Source organism: Staurois parvus, unplaced genomic scaffold (assembly GCF_062004578.1).
Source record: "Staurois parvus isolate SC_StPar_1 unplaced genomic scaffold, SC_StPar_1.0 ptg000634l, whole genome shotgun sequence".
NCBI lineage: Eukaryota > Metazoa > Chordata > Amphibia > Anura > Ranidae > Staurois > Staurois parvus.
Window position 1 is genome coordinate 4657927 of NW_028318430.1, and position 22771 is coordinate 4680697.

At 40.6% G+C, this 22771-nt stretch overlaps 1 protein-coding gene across 1 annotated transcript in view; it reads right to left on the reverse strand.

Moving 5' to 3' along the window:
- Window positions 1-22771, reverse strand: part of OCA2 (OCA2 melanosomal transmembrane protein) — a 444033-nt gene that overhangs the window by 128723 nt on the left and 292539 nt on the right. Inside the window, exons 14-15 of the mRNA XM_089693490.1 lie at window positions 13008-13146; window positions 637-769 (exon numbers count right to left, since the gene is read on the reverse strand). Of these exons, the coding sequence (XP_089549616.1) occupies window positions 637-769; window positions 13008-13146 (272 nt within the window). The remainder of the gene's footprint in view (window positions 1-636; window positions 770-13007; window positions 13147-22771) is intronic.

A 22771-nucleotide genomic window follows, 5' to 3' on the forward strand; every position in this document is an offset into this window, starting at 1 on the left:
TTTCATCTTCCGCTACTGATACAGCAGAGTTTTTGATTGCTAATCAGAAGAAATGTAACCGAAAATGTTTTTGTTGATTGAAGTTGATTGTAGTTGCTTTCTGACAAGCTGTAACGATGAACTACACCTGTATTTCTGTAACCCCACTGTTCCAGGACTATGGGAAACATCTCATTATGATATAGAAAGGTTATTTGTATGCCGCTATTAAAAATATATATTTTTAACAAAAGTCAGTTACACGTGTCAAAAAGCCAAGATATTTTAATTCATTTTAGTAGGAATTCACAATCTCCTTCAGTTGTGTGCATTTCAAATGTTAACAAGCCAAGTATAGAAAGTTAATTTATGAAATTTCTGTTTATCAAGAATAATTTACAGATATGACATAGATGGAGTGCATTAGAGTTCAATAGCCAATCCTTTTCTTTGTTCATAATGAACAGACTGTTATTTTAAAATTTTCAGAAGAATCCAGCATACACTGATGTGATGGGATGGAGAGCTATCAGTTCACTGTCAAGTGCCTATTTAATGTGGAACTAGAATACACCCTAGGAAGAAGCCTTGTTATTTTTACTCTTGACTGTTGAAGAGAAAATAAATCATAAAAAAAAACTACCCACATCAGCTTACCAACAATGTCACTGGGTTCATGATTGTACAGCTTTTTGTTCCAATATAAGATTCTAAGAAATGGGAAAGAAACCAGCAGAACCAGAGAGATTCCAAGAAACATATGCCCTGTGAATCCAGCAAAATCCAATCCCTAGAAAGGAACAAGAAAACATTTATTCATACAGTCTTGGAACCATCTCTAGTGGCGTTAAACATACAACTGCAAAGTGACGGGGGGGGGGGTAACAATACCTTAACTGGACTTTAGCTGCCCAGTTTATAAAGCATAGGCTAGAGATAGAACAGCAATGTGTTATTAGTGGATGCTATAGTTAATGTCTCCATGTGTTCTTTCTTCTAACATGTAAATTACCCTACTGTCTCTAGCAGGGCCAAGACAAGGGGGGACAGCCTCAGGTTCAGTGTTTTTTTGTGAAGGGGTAGCACTAGGAGCTTGCCAATGCTCTGTTCTCTAGCTGCCTGAATGACAGAAGTGATGCTGCCATCAATCTTCTCATTTAGGTAGCTGAAAAAAGGAGCTCAGAGCAGGGACTATGACAGCTGTAGGAAAAGATTCCCCTCTCTCTTACCTCCAGTAGCAGCCTACTGTAGACAGAAAACAGCAGGCAGATTGGATGTCTCCTCAGTATAGATAACCACCAAGGAGTGAAAGCACATTTCCCTTCTTGTTTTTCCTTGTCATGTGACATGATCGGAGGTGGGAAGAAGGAGTAGCTACCTTCATTCCTGGGTGGGCGAAACAGTGAAAAAGAGGTCTAATCTGTAAGTGCAGAACTCCTCTCCCTTACTAGAGCTCCTTAGTTAAATATACCCCACAAAGACCTCCAACCTGCCAAATCCACTTACTCCAAAGCAGTCCTCCTAAGGCTCATACCACCAATGCAAGGACATTTTTTCCACTCATTGACACAATATAGTGGAATTTCTACCTTCTAGTGACATCAAATTAGGGTGTTTTGTTCCTTTTATTGACACCAACACAAGCATTTTTCCTTTTAGTGACATCACTGATTCAGAAACATTCATTAATTTTAGTGACAACACAGATGCCGTGAACCTTTTTCCTTTTCATAACACCAAAGTTTCAGGCGAGTTTTCTTCTGTTTAGTGACACTACCGTAGCAGGGGTATTTTTTTTTCTTTTCAGTGACACTACCCAAGTAGGAGCATTTTTTCCTTACACAGGTGAGATAAACAATGTCCACTATATAATACAGTTCAAGCAGACCCTATAGGTCAATGGTTGTGAAGTCCATTCTGTGGCTGCTTAATTTATGGAGCAGGAGACAGGTCTGGAGGAAGAATCAAAAACTTGTCCTTGTTTTTTATTTTTCCTCACAGTAATGTAGGGGCATTTCTTTGATTTGGTCTCATATTTTACTTTTACAGTGTGCGGGTGAATAAACATTACCCTTGCAAAAGCCTAAAAGGCCTATAAAAGCTATAAGGGGCTAAATATTCTTTTATCAAATATTAACACAGAAAAGTCTATCCAAAACCATACAAAGCACTAATCTCAATGTTCACAAACATAGCTAATGTCCCTTTAAATCTACAATACACCACATGCAATGTTTGAAATATACTCCCCCAAAAAATCCTTATATTCAAAATAATAGTATGATAAAAAAAAGTACAGAAAAGTGCTTTTGAAGACAAAAAGATCCACATTCTCTTGTGCCAGGATGCAAGCAAACCAATCCAGACACCAACTCCACCAGAAAAGATAGCCAAACTGCTTACCCTTTAATATGACCCCTATATCACAAGGAGTTAAACAAAATGCTTGTTATGCCACCATTCCATGCTACTTCCTGCTCCAAACCCACTCAGATGTCTTTCCCAGGATCTCGTGGACAACTCACAGGACCCACATGGAGGGTTTCCAGGGCATGCATCTGACACCACAGGAACGTGGGACAGCAAGTATTAAGCCATTCAGGCCGCTACACCTCTTCCCAAATGGACCATATCATTAAAAAGGAAGCACACTGACAATTTTGCACACAAACTCTTTTTTGAAAGCGTATATACCAAGATTAAATAGCAGCTTTTAAACAGTATCACGCTGTGTGCACACATTAAAATACTTGTTATAAACAAAATGGCATTATCGGTATCAGTATCCAGCATGCATGCACAAAAACATAATTATGTCAGACACTGTCCTGTCCACCTAATGAAGCATTTCATTATAAATAAAATCTACAGGGGAAATGGAAGTAGTGAAAAAGTCAGATCTATATAGGTTGACAGCCCTTAACTAAGATGGATACCTCATGTTTCTAGAAGCCAAGTCATGGACATAGGAAAGGATAATATAAATGCATGAAAATGCATCCTGCTACACCACCTCCATTAGGCACTCCAAAGGGTTACCCAGCACTGGTCCAAGCACAAATTGCCCAAGCTCAAGAACAGGCAATGCAGGCCAAGGCAGAAGCAAAATTACACATACCTCAGAAAGAAGAGGGTGGAAGCAGCAGTCCTAGCTGAACTAAGAGTTTTTAAACATGCTGCGGAGGAAGAAGTCATCCATCATTTTGTCTTGACCACCTCTAATGGCTCTGCAAGATAGACTTTGTGCAATTTGTCCTAAGCCAGAACAGCAACACAATCACAAAAAGCCCTTCTAATCTTACACACAATGCTGCAGAACATCCACTGGTACAAAACATTGCATCAACCAACCATACGGGTCAGCTAAATACTTTGAAAACTCCTCTGTTGCCCAAGGTGCTGACACCCTATACAGTGATGAAATGCCATCTCAGACCCTCCTGAGCCCAGATCACTAAATTGTCTCAAAATCACATTGAACTAGGCACAGACTTCCTGAGACTCCCATTTCAACATCCACAGATATCAATCCTCCACCTGTACTGAACCCATCTACTTCTCCATTTTTTATTCCACCCCAGGTACCCATTATGGAACCAATAGTGAACCCAGTGGTGGCAAAACCTTACTATCCTCAAGAAAAGTTGGCAACAGCAGATGCTAGATATAAATGGAAACATCAAATATCCTCCTCATCTTTTCCTTCTTTAAAAGTTGATTAGAGATATAGTCAATTCCAGAAATCACTCAACTTGTCTGTTGACACAAATGCTTCTAACTTCACAGCTGAAAGGCATCAGAAACTATATGCCTAAGTACAAGGACTTTTAGAGATGCTATATTTGTACTTTTAAAGCCTTTGGAAGAACAAAGTGAGTTTCCTAAGTAGTCACATTTGCTTCAGAGGATGTGCATCCTGAAAAGCTATAGTTATGTTCCTGGAACACAGCAGCAGTAGCATGCACGATCAGACTTGCACCCAGAGTCCTCTAAACAGAACACTATGCCCAGTAAAGACTTCTTACCCCTGGTGAATTATGGCACAGAGAGCCATGAACACTCACATGCAACAGCCACAACAGTGAGCTTCTCCACAAAGGACTTTGAGGGAAAAAATCATGGAAATTTAATTTTTTAAAAGTGTTTTCCCAAGGAAAACGTAGAAAAGCAGTTAAAATGTATGTTGTCTTAGATGATCAAAGCATTAATTCACGTGCAATTTCAGAATTTGATAGCTTTCAGCATAAAGGGAAATGTTTTGTCCTATACATTGTGTACCTGCTGGCTCCATTGAAATTTTAGGAAAAAATATCTTTTGATTTCATTATTGCTCCTATAGAAGGAACTGAGCATGTTCCTCTTCCTATACTGATTAAGTGTAATCAATTGCCTAATGACAAGGAGGAAATCCCTAAATATGATCTCTTCTGAATCTCACCAGAGGTATTTAGCTAAATGCATCCCACTGCTTGTCAAATGATGCCAAAATCATGATTCTGCTGGGTAGAAACATCCTAATGCAGGCCATAGACGGATCGTTTATCAGCTGAATTTTCATCCGAACGAAAAAATTGGCCAATATTCACACTGTTAGTGGGGCAATGCCGTCGGCCGTTTTTCACGGATATTCTCATTTCTTTTTATCAGTCATGCTGGAAAATCCATGAAAAATGGCCATTTTTCGTAAGCATTGGTGGCAGCATCCATGGCAGCAACGACCAATTTTTCATTTATCGGCCGACAATTCGGCCGATAAACGGCCCGTCTATGGCCAGCCTTAGAGTATAATAAGGTATGTTTTCAGCACAGTGGTTGGAATCACATGTCTTAAAGTCAAAAGTCTGGACTAAGTTGGGTAATTATCAGAACCCACAACAAATTTCAAGCCTCAGAAGATGTGTGCTCTAATAAAACTATTATACAGGGAAATCAAGGGTACATTAAAGAACAACTTTTTTAATATCCCTGGTGAGAACACTCCAGGCTACCATTGACAGCAGCAAGCCTGCATCTTCTTCAGATGATCAAGAATTCAGTGATTTGGAAATCCAAGTTAACATCACTGACAGCTCAGTCAACACACCTGGAATTCAGTTAGAGGTGAACAACCAAGGGAGTTGTACTGAATTTTCTGGCCTAATCACTGTTTAAGAATGTTCCTTTTTTGGAAGTGGAGTTTTACAGGGATGGCCTTTCCAAGAGGTTCCTTAAGACAACTATAGGGGCTACTCCACCGTTACCACCAAGAAATTATGCAAGTCTTGCCACCATTGAAGAAGTCACTTAATACTTCCAAGAATGTACTAACTGTTTCAAGTGTACATTAATGGAGACACAGACTTCACTATTCCAAGGATTTACTACATTTATTTTTTGTTTCTTGTTATCCCTCTCTTTGTCATCTTACAGATCCAAAGGACAAGGATCATCCTTGTTTATGTACTTCAATCTTGTGTTGCTTGTTATTATCAAAATATTACATGTTTAGAATAGTGGTATCTACTAGTAATAGGTGGAAAGTGTGCTGCTACAAGTAGCCTGTTTTATTATTTTTATCATGGTGTTGTGTCCAGATATATTCCACTATTTCTCCCTACTGTTTTGTGTAAGGTAATATAGCCTTCTTGTTCAATGCTGCCAGCCTCTCTTTTCCCAATTTCATCAACTTTCTCCCTCAATGTATTAGGTGGGTTTTCATGGTGTAACAAGACTTTCAGAAAGAAATGTATTTCAAACTTTTTTGGCAAAAGACAAGGAATCCTATCCTTTGTAGTGTCAAGATTGAATAACCTACAATGTATTCTCCTGTAAGTCTTCTTGGTGAGTTGGATGCTGCCTGTGGTTCTGTGGATTCCAAATGCACCAAGTTGTCATACTGTCCGCACAAACTTGAGGAAGGTACTGTATGTCAATTGGGCATAGCAGCATTTGAAACAGAACAAATATATATCACAAAAAATATGTTCTTTAGCTACAAAAGTCTTAAAAAAATAAATTTCTGTGAATATCATCACAGTGTTCACTGTAAGCTTAAAGCGATACTTAAGGATCTATGCTTTTTTTCTTTAAAAATAACAAACATTTTATATTTATCTTCTTTGTGCTCCACCTCTTCTCCAGTCCCCCGCTGGACCCTCTGGCTCCTTACCACACTGATTGCCCCTACAGCAAGCCACTTGCCTAGGGGGCACCTGTGCATGCTTGCTCCCGAACTGGCCCTCTGTGTCTGCTTCTTTAATTACTATTATTATACAGGATTTATACAGCCCCAACAGTTTGTTCAGAGCTTTACAATATAAATGGAGGCAATACAGTACCAATACAAGAGGGTCAGGAGGGCCCTGCTCCTGGGAGCTTACAATATAATAGGGAGGGGCTGGTGGAATAAAAAGGTAATAATTGTGAGGGATGAACTGATGGAAGAAATAGAAGATTTGGTTATTAGCTGAAGGCAGGATAGAATTCCCTGAAGAGAAGATTGATTAAAAGCGGATAGAGTAGGCAATAGCTGGACAGATTGGGCTAAGAAGTTCCAGAGGATGGGAGAGGCTCTGGAGAAGTCCTGGAGATGAGCATGTGAGGAGAATACAAGGGATATAGAGAGAAGATCTTAAGAAGGAGCAGAGAGGACTGATATTTGGGGACAAGATTGGTGATGTAGCTCGGAACAGAAGAGTGAATACGTTGCTTAGTTGTTTTAATGGTTAAAAAAGGGGTTATTTTGGAAATGTTACGGAGGTGAAGTCTACAAGATTTGGACAGTGACTGGATTTGGGGCTGAAAGCACAGGTTAGAGTCTAGGATACACCCTGGCATGAGAGGGGAGACTGATGGTTGTATTGTTGATCTTGATGGAGAAGTCAGGGGAGGGAGCATGGGCAGGAGGAAATATTATGAGCACAGTTTTAGAAAGATTGAGTTTGAGGAAATGGTGTGATATCCATGCTAATATGTCAGTTAGTACTGTGAGAGGAGACTGAAAGAGTGAGGTGAGGAGTAGAGAGATAGACTTGTGTATCATCAGCACAGATATGATACTGGAAGCCATGGAGTTTATCAAGTGACCAAGGGAGGAGGTGTAGATGGAGAAGAGAAGGGGTCCAAGGACAGAGCATTGGGGGACCACTACAGAAGGAAGTGGAAAGGAGGAGACAGAGTTATAGGTGACACTGAAGAGCTGTGATATGTAGGAGGAAAACCAGGAGAGAGTAGAGTCTTGAAGGCAAATAAAGTGGAGTTTTTTTGAGGAGGAGGGGGTGGTCAACAGTTTCAAAGGCCGCAAAGAGCTCTAGTAAAAAGAGTATGGAGTAGTGGCCATTGGATTAGCAGTTAGTAAATCAGTGGAGTGTAGTAAGCGAAAGCCAGACTGTAAGGGGTCAAGAAGGTTGTTGTCAGTGAGGTAGTAGCTCATAAGGCTGTAGACTAAGTGTTCTAAGAGTTTAGAGGAGGAAAACTGGAGCAGGGAGACGAGTCTTACGTTGTTTAGGCTAGTGGGGTCCAGTGGTGGCTTTTTAAGCATGGGGGTGATCAGTGCATGTTTTAGAGAGGAAGGGAGGAATTGATGTGAGCGAGGGAGCATAGGATAGAGGAAGAGGGTGACTGTAGTAGCTGTGAGGGAACAGGATCCAGGGGACAGGTGGCAAGGCAGGCCTCTGAGAAAACTTTAGCGTCCTCTTTGGTAGTAGCAAGTTCAAAAGAGTAAAGTGTTAAGGGTGGTTTTGTACATGGTGTGTAAAGTGGGATAGATATCTGTGCAGTGGAGATGCCACCACGAATTGCATCAATCTTGTTTTTGAAGTGATTGGCAATTTCGTGAGCAGTGAGTGAGTTACTGGGTGGAGGTGATGGTGGAGAAGTAGAAAGTTAAAAATAGAGAAGCGATGAAGATAGGATGACAAGATATTAATAAAAGTGACAAAGTAGGTTTGTTTGGAGGAACTGTATTTTAAGAAGGCAGATTTATATAGGGTGAATGCTTGCTGGGATTTGGTTTTATGCCACAATTGCTCCAGTATATGGATATGATTCTTAATATTTCTGGTGTCGTCAGTCTGCCAAGGTTGCAATGGTCAGGACCTGATACTTTGTGTAGTTAGAGGAGCATGTGAGTCCAGAGTGGATGAAAGTGAACTGTTGTAGACAGAAGTGGCCAGGTCAGGGCAGGACAGGGGAGACATTTTGTGGGATCATGTACAATGCAGCTGATAAACTCACGTTTAGGAGCTGTTCAGCATTTTTTTCAGCAGCCCCTGAACTCACCCTAATGTTTTCCTACGTGTCCATGTACACATCTTCATTTACAGTCGTTTACAGGCATTTGAGTTTACAGTCGTTTTTTTGAACGCAGAAAACTTGCGTTCAGCAACCGATTTTATCAGCGTTTCAAATGCAAAATGCTTGTAAACACTGCTAAACATGGCAATCATGTATATAAGTGTTTGAAATTTTTTTTTAACTCTTCCAGTTCCCAATGCTGTCCAGAGCCTTTTTTCATCATAAAAAATGCAAGTAAAGCGGTACTAAAATGGACAAAGCACTGCACACAGGATGTTCCTACCAAGATAGTCACACATTGTAATGGCCAATTCACACCTCAGACCTCTCCCACTCTTGGAAACAAAAGATATGTTAAAGACCATTCACACCTCAAATTCCTCATGAAGACCCCCTGCCAGGTGGCCTTAATGACTCACTCCACCAGACACCTTTCCAACCCTTGGAAACAAAAGAAATGTCAATGAGCAACTCACACCTAAGCTAATCTCAACACATACTGCTTTCTCTGTTTCTAATGTGTGTATTTCTCTGAAACAGCCTGAAATATTTAATAATTTACCACTTTTCAGTGAATTCTGGGCATTTGGGAGGTTCTTCTGTGCTTATTTTTGATAAACGCTTCTAAACGCAAAATGTGGCTAAACAGATGTTTTTTAATCTACATTTTTCAGCAGTCAGTTTCCATCGTTCAGAAGTGTCCCGTGTACATGGGGCCTAAGAGTTGGTCAGTTGTAAAGTAGAAAACAATAGGATTAAAGTGGTGAAGGTTTCTGAAGGTAACGGTTTGCTTCCTGGAGGGATAGGTGGTTGAAGACAGGGACATTGAAAGTGATGAGGTTGTGGTCAGACAGTGAGTGGGGGACTGTGTCCATTGTGTTAGGGCAAAAGATGATGTTAAGTTGAAAAGTTGGGATGTAGCTGGGCTGGTAACATTAATGGAGATGTTGAAATCACCAATTGAGGAAGCCAATAGATCACTGTAATCCTAAGAGAAATTGCAGAAAACAGACAAATGCAGGGAGTCTCAAAGGTGTTTCTGACCACTGGGTCTGGGTGAGTCCAGTGGAGGCCTCTATGGGAGAGGGCCACGGGAGAGGCAGAATCTGATGCTTGAAGCTAAGGTTTCTGTACACGCAAGCAAGTGGGAGACAAAAAGGTCATGGACAGAGGTGAGCTTGTTACAGACAGAGTGCATTGCAGAGGGCACATAAGAAAGGGAGTGGTTTTTGGGAGCAAGGGAATCAAGATTAAACTGAGTGGATTGTGGCTATTGCTGGAGGAAGGAAGGTGTCTGGTGTGGGGGTGAGATACTGAAGGACCAGGATTAGGGAAGATATTCCCAAAGGTTAGGAGAAGGAGGGAGAGGAAAGTAAGATGGGGGTGGGATGTATATGAGTGCACATAAGTCCCTGGTATTTGGGTCAGCAGGTGGTTTAAGTATTTTCTGGAAGTAATGAGATCAATAGTAGGGAGAGGGTGGAAGGGAGGGTGATATGTGTAAAGGGGTATAAAGGGTAGATGGAGTAGGAGTCAGACTTGTAAGAGATGCTTTCCACAGTGTTGTTTTGCTTGCGGTCAGTGCAGAGTGGAGCAGAATTCTTTGCTGTATCTTCTTGCTGCTTTAGTTATAGTGCTTTAAACTGCTGTGTTTAACTGCTAAACACACCTGCAGAAAAAATACTCACACAGAAAAAGAATGCCCTGTCTGTGACTTCCCCTATAAGCTGATCTAAATTTATAGGGAGATGATCAAGTGAGGAAACCTTCCCCTCCCCAATTAGGAAAATATAAGGAACACATAAATTGGGGGGAGGGGGGGGCTAATGGTCAAAACCAGACCAGCCACAGACACGGGCCAAAGTCATAACAGATGATTAATTCTTTGATCACAAAAGGTAAAAAGGAGCTGAGAAATCAATCACCACAGATCAAAAGACTCTTAGATTACAAACCCTAACGTTTTCGGAGTGTCAGTACATAGCAATGAGACAGCTAAAAATAATAAACATTAATATTTCCAGTACCTTTGTGTAATTTGATTTTGTGACAGTGTCTTCTTTAGCCCTGAAGCTTTCAACTTTTCTTGTTGGGAAGAATTCTATGTTTTTCGCCATCCTACATAGCAGACTCTAGTACTCCAGAAGAGAGTGCATTGCAGAGACTGGGACCAAAGGGAACCATCCTTTTCTATGTTCCCTACTTTCCTTTCTGTGATTACTTGGGCAATACATTGGATACAGAAGTACTCTCCCACTATTGTGTGCAGAACGGATGCAGCCATTTTAAATTCACTATGTCACTGTCTTAAAGTGGTTGTAAAGGCTCAAGGTTTTTACCTTCATGCATTCTATGCATAAAAATAAAAATCATCTCTATGCAGCATCCCCCCAGCCCCCCCTAATACTCACCTAAGCCCCCTCTCGATCCAGCAATGTGTACTGCAGTCTCAGGTATCCTGGGACTCCCTCTCCTCACTGGAGAGACTGCAGCGGGAGCCATTGGCTCCTGCTGCTGTCAATCACAGCCAGTGAGCCAATGAGAAGATAGAGGGGGCGGAGCCAAGCCACAGCTCCACGTGTGAATGGACACAAAGAGCAGTGGCTGGGCAGTGCGCATGCTTGTGTGCCCCCATAGCAAGTTGCTTGCTGTGGGGGGCACCCGACAGGAGGATGTGGCCAGAAGCACCTGTAGGGGGAGCAGAAAAGAAGAGGAACTGGCCAGCTCTGTGCAATACCACTGCACACAGCAGGTAAATAACACATGTCTGTTATTAAACAACATTTTAAAAAAAATAAGACTTTAGAATCACTTTAACCCCTCATTATGGGCTTTCCAAGCATAGCAGGGCTTACAAGAAAGCATAAGAAATCTCAAATGTCTCAGAAAAAAACAATGGTACAAATTACTAAAAGTTTTCAAATATCCACACTTGACAAAATTGAGCCAGGCCTGAATTTTCATGCTTTAATTTGCTATTAATATTGCAGCATTACATGTGGGTTTTCCATAGAGAAACACATTATCTGGGATTTTACAAGATTATGTCTGGCACCATCATTGTTTTTGTATAAAAAAACCCTTTCTAATTTCAAGCCTAAACAGATTCATTACAATCACTTAGAAGGGATATCCAATAGCTTGTAATTTCTTTTTGAGAGTGCCATGATTCATAAGCTATATATCACTCAATGATAACACGTTTAGAACATGTGTTAGGAAATATGACATGAATGGCTCTCGAGAAAAATGGATAATTTTCCTTTTTTCTCCTGGGCATTTATCATGCACATAAACATAATAGAAAGATATATTGCTTTTCGTGTGAAGCCAACACAAAATCAACAGTTAATGTTTCCACAGGTCTTAAATCCATGCTGGTTATCGCTTACAAAGGAACATTCAAACTGCAATCATTGATTTAAGTATTTATCATGTTTTCTGCAGCAGGATACTGTTGGAACTGTTTGGCCCATATAAAAGGTGAGTCTTGGATGTTAATTAGGCAGCCTTAACCATGTTTTATTCATAATTGTCAGATATAAAGCTACCACATGCAGCATGGGTGCTACCTTTACCTTTAACAATATATTACTATATATGATTAATTTAAAGATAATAATGTTGTTACAAGTAGCCATTTCAGAAAGTATCATATACATTAGTTAAGCTATTCACGTAACCACTTCCTGCTGGCCTCACACATACTATATATGCAACCTCTCAATGGGTTGGCCACATATATGTGTCCATAGGCAAGCAGTTTACTGTTCTCAGTGCACTCCAAGCATAGTAACTAAAGTGTCACAAAAAGCTCACATACCTGTGATCAGGAGCTTTTGGTCATGTGATTGCTGTGACAGCTAATCACAGCGGTCACGTGATTGGCGTTCCCGCCTCCACCTCCACCTCCCAGCATTTTGATCCTCTTAAAGGCTTGGAAGGCAGCGGCAGGAAGGGGTTGAATGCACATCACAAACATTTAAATTCTTGGAACAGTTCAGATTAGACAAACATGTATTATAGACTGATAGATATACATACATTGATCGTTCATATACTATACTATGTCAGCCTGTTGGACTTATTTAATAATCAGTAAATAGTTATTTTTCAGACTTGATTCAAATGTGGAAGTGTAAAACCTGAATAAAACTTATCCTTTAACGTGACACTAAACTAATTTTTTTACATCAATCATTCTAAAATATCAAATATATCATGGCTCTGTTTTTTTTTCTTTTGTTTAAAAAGTCTTTTACTGCTGTTTTCAAACTTCTTTTTTTGTTCTTTATCCTCCACTGATGTACCTCACAGCTACTAGTGTAGAGTGAGTGGTGTTGCATGCTCAATGCGTACTACAATTGCCATATAGCTGAATGTATCTGCATGTAGATGTGTAATCCATCTTGGGGGTGAGTAGGAGAGGGTGGCTACATTCATATATACAAGAGGAGCATGGAGAACAAATGTAGCCACCACAGATCAGGAAGTCTGAGAACAATAGAAAAAAAGCTAGCATTTTAGAGATTAAAGAAAGGAAGAAAGATTAAAAAAAGGAAGAGCGATTAAAGAAAAGATGGGAGATATAGAGACATATTGCTTCTATTTAATAAAAAATGTGAGGTTAGTGTCACTGTAGGCTTCTATTTCATCTTATGTTTTAAGTGCTTTTCAAGCATAAATCCTGATGCCAAATATCGGAAACTTTTCAGCTGTTATACTGCCTCTGTTAGAACTACATCACTACTTACCACTTTCCTTAGCTCTTGGTTGGAAACAATTATAACATTGGGTGGATCCCCAACAGCCGTAGCTGCTCCTCCAATATTTGTGAAGATTACTTCTGCAATCAGCACATGTCTTGGATCAAGATTAAGTACCTCACACAATCTAATGGAAAATGGGAAAGAAACAACCAATATTTTTAGAATGAGGGCTAAAAGTAAACCACATACATATTAATGTTAATTATTTTTTTGAAATATAAAGAAAACCGATGGCAAAAGAAATTAATTTGACTATCATTGTCGACAATGCTGGATGTAGATAATGACCAGGAAAAAGTATGCAGGGCAGGTGTGCCGAATTCGCTAACATCAATGCTTGTTTCAAGTCACTGATTCAGAAAGTGCTGAAGTCAGAGATAGACAGGCAACTAGCATTTGCCTGAAGGTGGTCATCAATGACAGGCGACATATTCCTCTAAGCAGAGGTTCCTTCACAGTAAGGCGCCATCTCAATTGTTTATTTTTTTTTGCTTTAGGTTACATGTTCCAATAAATACTGTGCTGGTAAACACAGCTTGATTCACACATATTTGTGCATGTTTTTATGTGCTGCTGTTGTAATCAACAAACCCTACAGTGCTGATGATGCAGATAAAAAATTTACATTAATGCATAGCACCAGGGGTGGAGTGACAACTCATGGGGCCCCCAGGCAATAGGGGATCATGGGGCCCGTGTCCTTGCCCAAACTCAAAAAAGCCTATGAAAAAGGTACCAGGGGCATCTCATGAGGCCCCCTACTGACCCCGGGCCCTCGGGCAGTGCCCGAGTTTCCAAATGGTCCTTCCACCATTGCATAGCACTCTTTAACCACTTCATGGTTGGACACTTTTATCCCCTTCCATTCCAGGCCAATTTTCAGTATGTGATCAACTACTTGTGCACTCCCTGATTATCTCACGCCTTGACTACTGCAACTCCCTCCTCACCGGCCTACCCCAGTGCAAACTCTCCCCGCTTCAGACCATCCTGAACTCAGCTGCCAGACTCATCCACCTCACCAGCCGCTCCACCTCTGCCACCCCCCTCTGCCTCTCCCTCCACTGGCTCCCTATCGCCCAACGCATCAAATTCAAACTACTCACTCTGACCTACAAAGCCATTCACAACACTGCCCCTAACTACCTCACCGACCTGATTCCCAAGTACCACCCTACCCGTACCCTTCGCTCTTCACAGGACCTCCTTCTATCTTGCTCCCTGGTCTCCTCCTCACACGCACGTCTGCAAGACTTCTCCAGGTCCTCCCCCATCCTCTGGAACTCACTACCCCAATCCATCAGACTGTCACCTTCCCTCCTCACCTTCAGGCGCTCCCTGAAAACCCACCTCTTCAGGGAAGCCTACCCCACCCTCACCTAACTGCTGCTCTCCTTCATTCCTCCTACCACTCCATCCCCCACAGCCACTTCCTCCTGTACCACTACCCCCTCCCTCCCAGATTGTAAGCTCGAAAGAGTAGGGCCCTCTTACCCCTCGTGTGCTGTTCGTAGCTGCTGTAATGTTTCATGTATTGTCCCCCCCTCTATTGTACAGCGCTGAGCAAACCCTTTGGCGCTATATAAACTCAATGTAATGTAATGTAATGATCAGGACAATGATATGGTGTATGGCGGTGATCAGGACACTGGTATGGTGGTGATCAAGACATTGGTATATGTATATGTATGGCAGTGTCATTGTACACACTGGGTCAGGTGACAGGTGCTGGCCGCATTATGTATTAAAATTACAATGGGGCAGTGATCAGGGACACAGGGGTGGCTGACACTGCAGTTCATGCAGCCAGAAAGACTGCTGTACACTTACAGGCTGCAGCATCAGTTCTCTACTCTCACAGTTAGAGCAGAGAGAACAGATACTTGCTTTCATGTTCTATACTTTACTATGTGATTGCTGTGCTTGGACACAGCAATCACATGTCAAAACACCATGTGATCACCCAGAGTGGTAATGTGATCCACTGTCTGGGTGACACATGGATCGCCGGGCTCCCAGGTGCACACTCAGTAAGCCACGCAGGAGCTGCAGATGTGGGCTGACCTACAGGTACATTAGCCTGCATTGGCACTGCTTCCCAATTGCCATTTATAGGCAATGGGCAGAAAGGAAGTGATTAAAATAATGGCTGACCTGTGTACCTTCATTAATGTGTAAATGAAAATGGTCCATTACTCTTATGATTTATATTGCCAGTTTGCTCATGGGAGGATATCTGAATCAATACCTTTGAGAATAGGGTATACAATTATTGTTTGGGCACAAGACAGAGAGGATGTTGCATCACTGCTCCCAGTGTAAAGAGCAAGATAAGAGGAGTATATGCTGCAGAATGGGTTGATATATTGTGTTAGGAGTTCGTTTTTGGAGTCAGTGGAAGGAATTATGGGATTTAGGGTTTTTTTAGGATTAAAGTTAAGTTTTAGTGATCAGTAAGTGTTGGAAGGAGGATAAGAGTCAAGGGCACACTTTTGGTGCTTTGTTAAATGTTAGCTCCAGGGTGAGGACTAAGTTACAAGGAAAAGAAAATTAAAATGTGTGTGTGTGGGGGGGGGCATGTAAATGCCATATTTTGAGTTGCCAAGAGATCAGCATAGAGGGGAAATCTTCCAAACACTTGTTCACGACAATGATCTAAGAGAGAATTTTGTTCACATTAGAGAGATATCTTCTCACTTTCTTTTAAGTCTACAGGAGAAGTAAAGGGAAATCCTCTTAGCAAGACAGCAATGGCAAAAAAAACAAAACAACCCTCTTAAATACTATCCAAAGAAAAAAGTTTTAGCAATAGATATATTATAAAGGATAAGGTCGCCTTTTGTAACATGTTACATGGATATTCAGGGTGTAACAAGTTACTGTAACACCGGTGTAATGCTTTCCAGGAGCAATGCTTTCCGGGCTCCTAAAAATAAAAAAAAAATAGTACATATACTTTTTTTACCTGCAAAAAAATGTGCATTTAGGGCTCGTTCACACTTGGCTGTTTTACCAACGCTTGCCAAACGCCCCTATAGCGTTTCGTAAACGTTGGTCCGGCGTTTGCGGAACATTTTTTAACGCTCTGCAAATGCTGCATGCGCAGTTTAGCGGCGGTTGCTAGGCGTTTGCCGAGTGTTAATAACACCCCACAAATGCCTAGAATGCAGTTTGAGTGGTGTTACCGCTCCTCAAACGCCCCGCAACCGCACCGCAAATGCCGGCCGGGTGTTTGCGGAGCGGCACCATAGACGAGAATAGGAGGCTTCAACGCCTCCTGACTTGACCAGAGGCGTCTGTTTTGCCGCGACGCTACACAAACGCTCCGTTAGAACAGCACCATGTGCTGTAATGTGCAGAATTGGCAGAGGCGTTTGGGAAGCAGTAAAAACGCTTCCCAAACGCCTCTCTGCCGCCTGCACACAACGCTAGTGTGAACGTAGCCTTACTTATGTAATTATTTTTAAAAGCAAACTTATCCTTTAAAGAGTTGAGACATTATTAAAAGGGGTTACAATGTGGGCCCCTTCACACCAGAACACGGTGCAGGAAATCCGTATTTTGTGCATGTTTACTGCACCAGATTCAAAATGCGTTGTGGTCGTGATCTGCAGTGGGTGGCAAAGTTAACGTGATGACACCTTAAATGCAGGTTGCACACACAATGTGTTTGACTGCACCGGATCGCATGGAACAGAAGTGCAATGCAATCCAGTTGCTCTGTGTTTTTGCAATGCTATTTTTGCTGCTGTCCAGTGTGATTCAACCCATTAAAAATGAAAGGGCTCAGATCAGATTGCACTACACTGAACCAGATGTAAATCACACAAGAGCATTTTCCTGGTTAGGGTTAAGCACTTTTTTTTTTTAAGTTATGGATACATTTTTTACTTTGTGATTGGTAGAGAGGTTTTTTATGTATTTTTTTTAGCACTCAAATCCACACCATGCCAAAAATCACACTGGCATTGAAACATAACTTATTACCAGGAGGTAATTATTACCAATAGGATTTTTAATACCTTACCATGAATGCGCAACAAATATAGAAAATATGCTGAAGTAAATGTTATAAGAATATTATACATGTCATTTTGTTTTTCCTTAAAATAATAAACAAGCTTCTCCATACGCTCTTTCACTCTAATATTCAGAAAAACCCTTCTGAAGCATTACTTTACAAACTTATTAACACCCTCTTCTGCTCTGAACAAATGCTTGTTGAGCTTGGAAATCCCACACCCTCAGTTTGGGGACAGAGAAGAACTGATCAAATGAAATAATGGTTCACAAAAAAACTGATGGTTATGTTAAACAGATTCTCATGACAAATTTCTCAGAGTTTGGCAAGCTTGGACAGAGTATGCTAAGCCATGTAGATTTGATCACGTTCTCCTATCTTATATTGTTGGCACTATGACCCCCCCCCCACCCCCCCTTCTCCCCTCCTTTTTTATTTCTAAACCTTTCTCCGACCCTTCCTTCTCATCCCTCTAACTCTCCGTTACCCTTCTCTTCCCTCCCCCATTGCTCCACATTTGCTCACTTTCTTTAACATGGCAGTTTTTAGTCTGTTCCATCATTACACCAGCACCTTTGGCTATTTCCAACTACCAGCTGAGCTGGAATATTTACTCCTTAACATTTCCGTCATGGGTTACTTTTTGTGCCTTTCTTTCTCATTGTACAATTCATGAAACTTTAGGTGTTGATGCATCGTTATTTATATGTGTCTAACTGTAACAATTAATCATTGGCCCTTCTGCAATTCGCCTTATTACCGCTGTTTACACTCTATACTCATTTGAATAGCTTGTTATCTCTGTAAATTGTGACAACTGCCAAAAAAACCTTTAGTAAAATAATTAACAGCCCAGATAGTTTGGTCTATAGATCCCTAAGGCTGGCCAGTTTCACAGAGCTGCACTGCAGTTTGTACCACGGATTTTGTGCAGTTAACCCACACAGTTTCCATTAGACTTACTATATAGCTTGCTTTTGGTGTCTTTTCTGAAAGCACACCAAACATCCTACATGCTGCATCTTTGGTGCACTTTAAGAAAACACTCCAAAAATAGTAGAAAAGACTAATAGAAAATGTATGGGAAACCGTGGGTTAACGGCACAAAACCACCAGTACACCTGTGCTGCAGCCACACTGCAGAGCAGCAGTGTGAAACCATCCTAATACAAATCAATTACATATAGTAATGCAGGTCATTTTCCAGGATTTTGGCTGTGCATGAGATGCTCAATTTAAACCATATTCTTTTCTAGCTCAAGAATTGTTCAATTGCAAAGAAGGGAAACCAGGGTGTCAAGGCAGCCTGAAAGATAAAATGTGACATCCTGGAGTGGATACAGAAGATTGCCTTGATCTCTTGCTAAGTGTTAATGGGAGATATTATATTGTAAAATTTCAGATATGGGTATAGCTAAAGAACTGAATGCATGGTTTAGCAATGAGTGAACCACGGGCCCTACTGAATATTACCTATTCAACTCAGAACTAGAAATTCCATTAGTTTTGTTTGCACCCCACCTCCCAAAATTTGTAGTCTGTCTCCATAGTAACAAAAACTAGCTGTGGTTGTCTACCCACAGTGAATCTTCATGTAAAACGTCTAGCAACAAAAGGACTTAAAATAAACCTTTGTGTGTAAAAAGCTGAAGTGTTCAATTCCAGTAACACAGGTTATTTTTAGTTTTGTAAAGATATACCAGCCCTCAATGACCCTACCATAAAATAGAAAAAACATTCATGAACTCTTCAAATAACAAAATAGTTTACAAAGGTAAGCATGTGGGATAAATCATCCTATTTGAATCAATAACAGTTTTCCCATACCAAACCATACTTCAAATAAAAGTAAAAAAACTTGCCAATAAATTCTATTCTATAGAAACAAATGCATTAGATGGACTATTCTACATAAATGATGTGCACCATGAGGATTAAGGACACCAAACGGGTTTCCGAAATATGGAATATAATTAACCAGAGATGAGATACTGTATATGTTATTGTGTTTAACCTTGCTTAGGATTCTAGTTAACAGGAAACATTTAATATAGACATTACAGGTCCTTTCTGAAATCTGCCTCTGTTGGCCACCTCTCGCTTGACATCCCTCAGTTAGAAATCAAAATAGCTGGGCGGAAAACTGTCACCCAAAGAGCAACTGCATCCAATCAGATGCAGCTGTTTGGGTATTTTGGCAGTTAGTGAGGCTGACTTTCATATACATAATAGCTCATCTGAAGGATTCATCCATCTGCACTGTTAGCATGGATGGAAGAATCTCCATTTTGGTCAGTTCGCAGGTTGGAGGAGAAATTCTGCAATGGCTCATTCACACCATGGTGCAGACACATCAGTTTTTCTGCACATGTTCTGCAAGGGCACAACAAAATCAATTGTTCTCTATGTGCCCTGTTCACACCACAACACTAGTATCACATGCAGATTTTTTCTGCGCAGGAATCTGCAATGTTTATAAAATTCATATGAAAACTGATGTCTCTGCAAGTGAAATCTGCACGTCAGTTTCCATCAGTTTTTCCGCACATATGGTGTAAACAAGGCCAGTGTTTTGCCAGCTTAAAGCTCAGACTATTATTTCAAATTCACTGCATGGTAAGATTTTAAATACCCTGAACTAATTTCTTTACAAACTATTAAAGTAACAGCATACACATTGTTTACACAATGCATATCCAAGAAGGTGTTATAATTTGGTAATAAAAGATATGCCATTTCCAAGAGAATTCAAAATATTGGTACAATTCTGAAAACTAATGTCATCATAAATAAATAGAATAAATAGAAATAACCAAAAGTGGAATAAAAAAAGTGTACTCAAAAACAGTCAAATTGGTAAATCTCTAGTAATTGTACTCAGTCCAGAGAGAGAGAGAGGTTTCTAACAGAAACATACTGGATATCCCATATTTGAGAGAAAATGAGGCATTGTATCTGAAAGGGTCTAAACCTATGAAGTAGTTACAGGCTAAGTACATATCATGCGATACTTTAGCCAGTCAGATTTTGTCTTATGAATCCTGGATACTCCAACAGCAATCTCTCCCTGACAATTAATTGATTCCTGTTCATTTGTGCACTTTGGGTGTTATCCCTCAACTTTACGTTCTGCAGCATCATCACTCACATTCTACATAATATAAAAAAACAAAAATCCAACAGGAAAAAAAGATTTCTCTTTGCCCTAAAAGCAATTTGATTGATTTCTTGCCATTTATGAATGTATTTTGCAGTTGGAAGATACTGCCTGTATTAAGTAAGGCACTCAATCGACATCTACATTTATTTATGCTATTAATTATCATCAAAGGTGGTGATGTCAAAGTCTGAAAAATTATTACACTAAAATGCCATTCATGTCTAAAAGGCTGGTAACCTCTAACCTTGGTTCTTGCAAGGCCGCCTGTACAGCCAAACAACCCCTATTCCTTGCATAGTGTTTAGACTGAACAGCTAAGTTAATTAGCCTAACATCTATTCCAGGTAATCTCCATATTGCCCGCTGAGGTAAAAATAACTGACGAGTAGACAACTTCTGGTGCCTTTACTCCTTTCCCACTTGTTTTCTTGCTATCTTTTAACCTTCCAAAGTCCTAGAGGAAAACAAAAATAAAATTTTGAGGTAAGGGTATGGGAGGGAGGGGGTAGGAGGGACACTTGGCTCTCTCCTCTACATCTCACAAGGCTTAGCCTTGGTGCAAGCAACTATTTGAAAGCTCTGAACATTTTCACATGATGAGAGTAAAGGATCTTAGCTTTGTATAAGCTTTACCCAGACCTTGTACAACATACAAGAGTTAAAAGATGCCTACTATTTAGGGAACCTGTTGCTTTGCACTGGATAGGCAAAGTACAGAATCCATTTAAAAATTAAGCACCTGTCATAGAAAAAAAAAAATTGAAGCTGCAACTGTTCACCTCCTTCTCGGACAGATGTTGTCTGGCTCTAATTATTTTATGTATACTTATTCTTTACGGAAAAAAATAAGTGAGAGCAATGTCAGATTTGTTTTTTTTACTACCCTAAGTATGCAACTCTAAGAATAAGATTGAGAGGCAGCTAACACTTTCAGAACAATAGGCCAGCAAGGAAAACGTACATACAACATATTTCTAAGCACTGCAAATAGGCACTATCATTCATAATGAGGTAAAAGTTATTTAAAATTTGGATAGCATTACTAAATTTGACGATTTGAAAGCCCATTAATAAAATATTTGCCTAGTGATATTTAATCATGGCATGCAATAGTCTATAAATATTCTTCCAATATATTTATTGGAACAGTTTCTCTAGCAGACTGCAATTTTGGGGCTATTGGCAATAGCCAAAAGAAGCCAAAAGACCACACATTTAGGAAGTAGCAATTGACATCCTGCTGTACAGTGCCAGAATTTTTTTTTTTTATTTTAATATAATGAACAGCCACATCTCCTGGCTACACAGATAGAGACAAGGGGTTTGCATTACATATAAAGACATGTTCATAGTAAGATATTGGCTAGATTTAGATACAAAACATTCAAAGATGTAATTTCCGACCTCCTACTGAAAAAGATAATTGGCTAGCCGTTATGATTATCCTGTAACTTTAATACATTTAGATCCAAAGATGTGAAATACTCTTCAGGTTCATCTAAAAGGCAGTAGTCTTCATCTGCATACTTATTCAAGAGCAGTGCCTTAGAATACTGAAACCAGAGGGTCTGCATTACATACACTATTTTGCCAAAAGATTTGGGACACCCCTCCAAATTGTTGGATTCAGGGGTTCAAATCACCTCCAAAAATATAATGTATAAAATCAAGCACTTAGGTATGCAGATTGCTTCTACAAACATTTGTGAAAGAATGGGTCGCTCTCAGGAGCTCAGTGAATTCAAGTCTGGTACCGTGATAGGTTGCCACCTGTGCAACAAGTCCATCCATCAAATTTCCTTGCTACTAAATATTCCACAGTCAACTGTTAGTGGTATTATAACAAAGTAGAAGCAACTGGGAACAACAGCAACTCAGCCACTAAGTGGTAGGCCACGTAAAATGACAGAGCGGGGTCAACGCATGCTGAAGCGCAGTGTGCAGAAGTCGCAAACTGTCTTCAGAGTTGATAGCTAAAGAACTCCAAATTTCATGTGGCCTTCAGATTAGCACAACAGCAGTGTGTAGAGAGCTTCATGCAATGGGTTTCCATGGCCGAGCAGCTACATCCAAGCCTCACATCAGGTGCAATTCAAAGCTTCGGGTGCAGTGGTGTAAAAGCACACCGCCACTGGACACTAGGGCAGTGGAGATGTGTTCTCTGGAGTGAAGAATCACGCTTCTCTGTCTGCCCATTTGATAGATGTGTCTGGGTTTGGCAGTTGCCAGGAGAAAGGGACTTGCCTTACTGCATTCTGCCAAGTGTAAAGTTTGATGGAGGGGGATTATGGTATGGGCTTGTTTTTCAGGGTTTGGGCTTGGCCCCCTAGGTTCAGTGAAGGGAGCTCTTACGACATCAACATAACATGACATTTTGGATAATTTCATGCTCCCAACTTTGTGGGAGCAGTTTGGGGATGGCCACTTCCTGTTCCAACATGACTGTGCACCAGTGCACAAAGCAAGGTCCATAAAGACATGGATGAGCGAGTTTGGAGTGGAGGAACTTGACTGGCCTGCACAGAGTCCTGACCTCAACCCGATAGAACACATTTGGGATGAATTAGG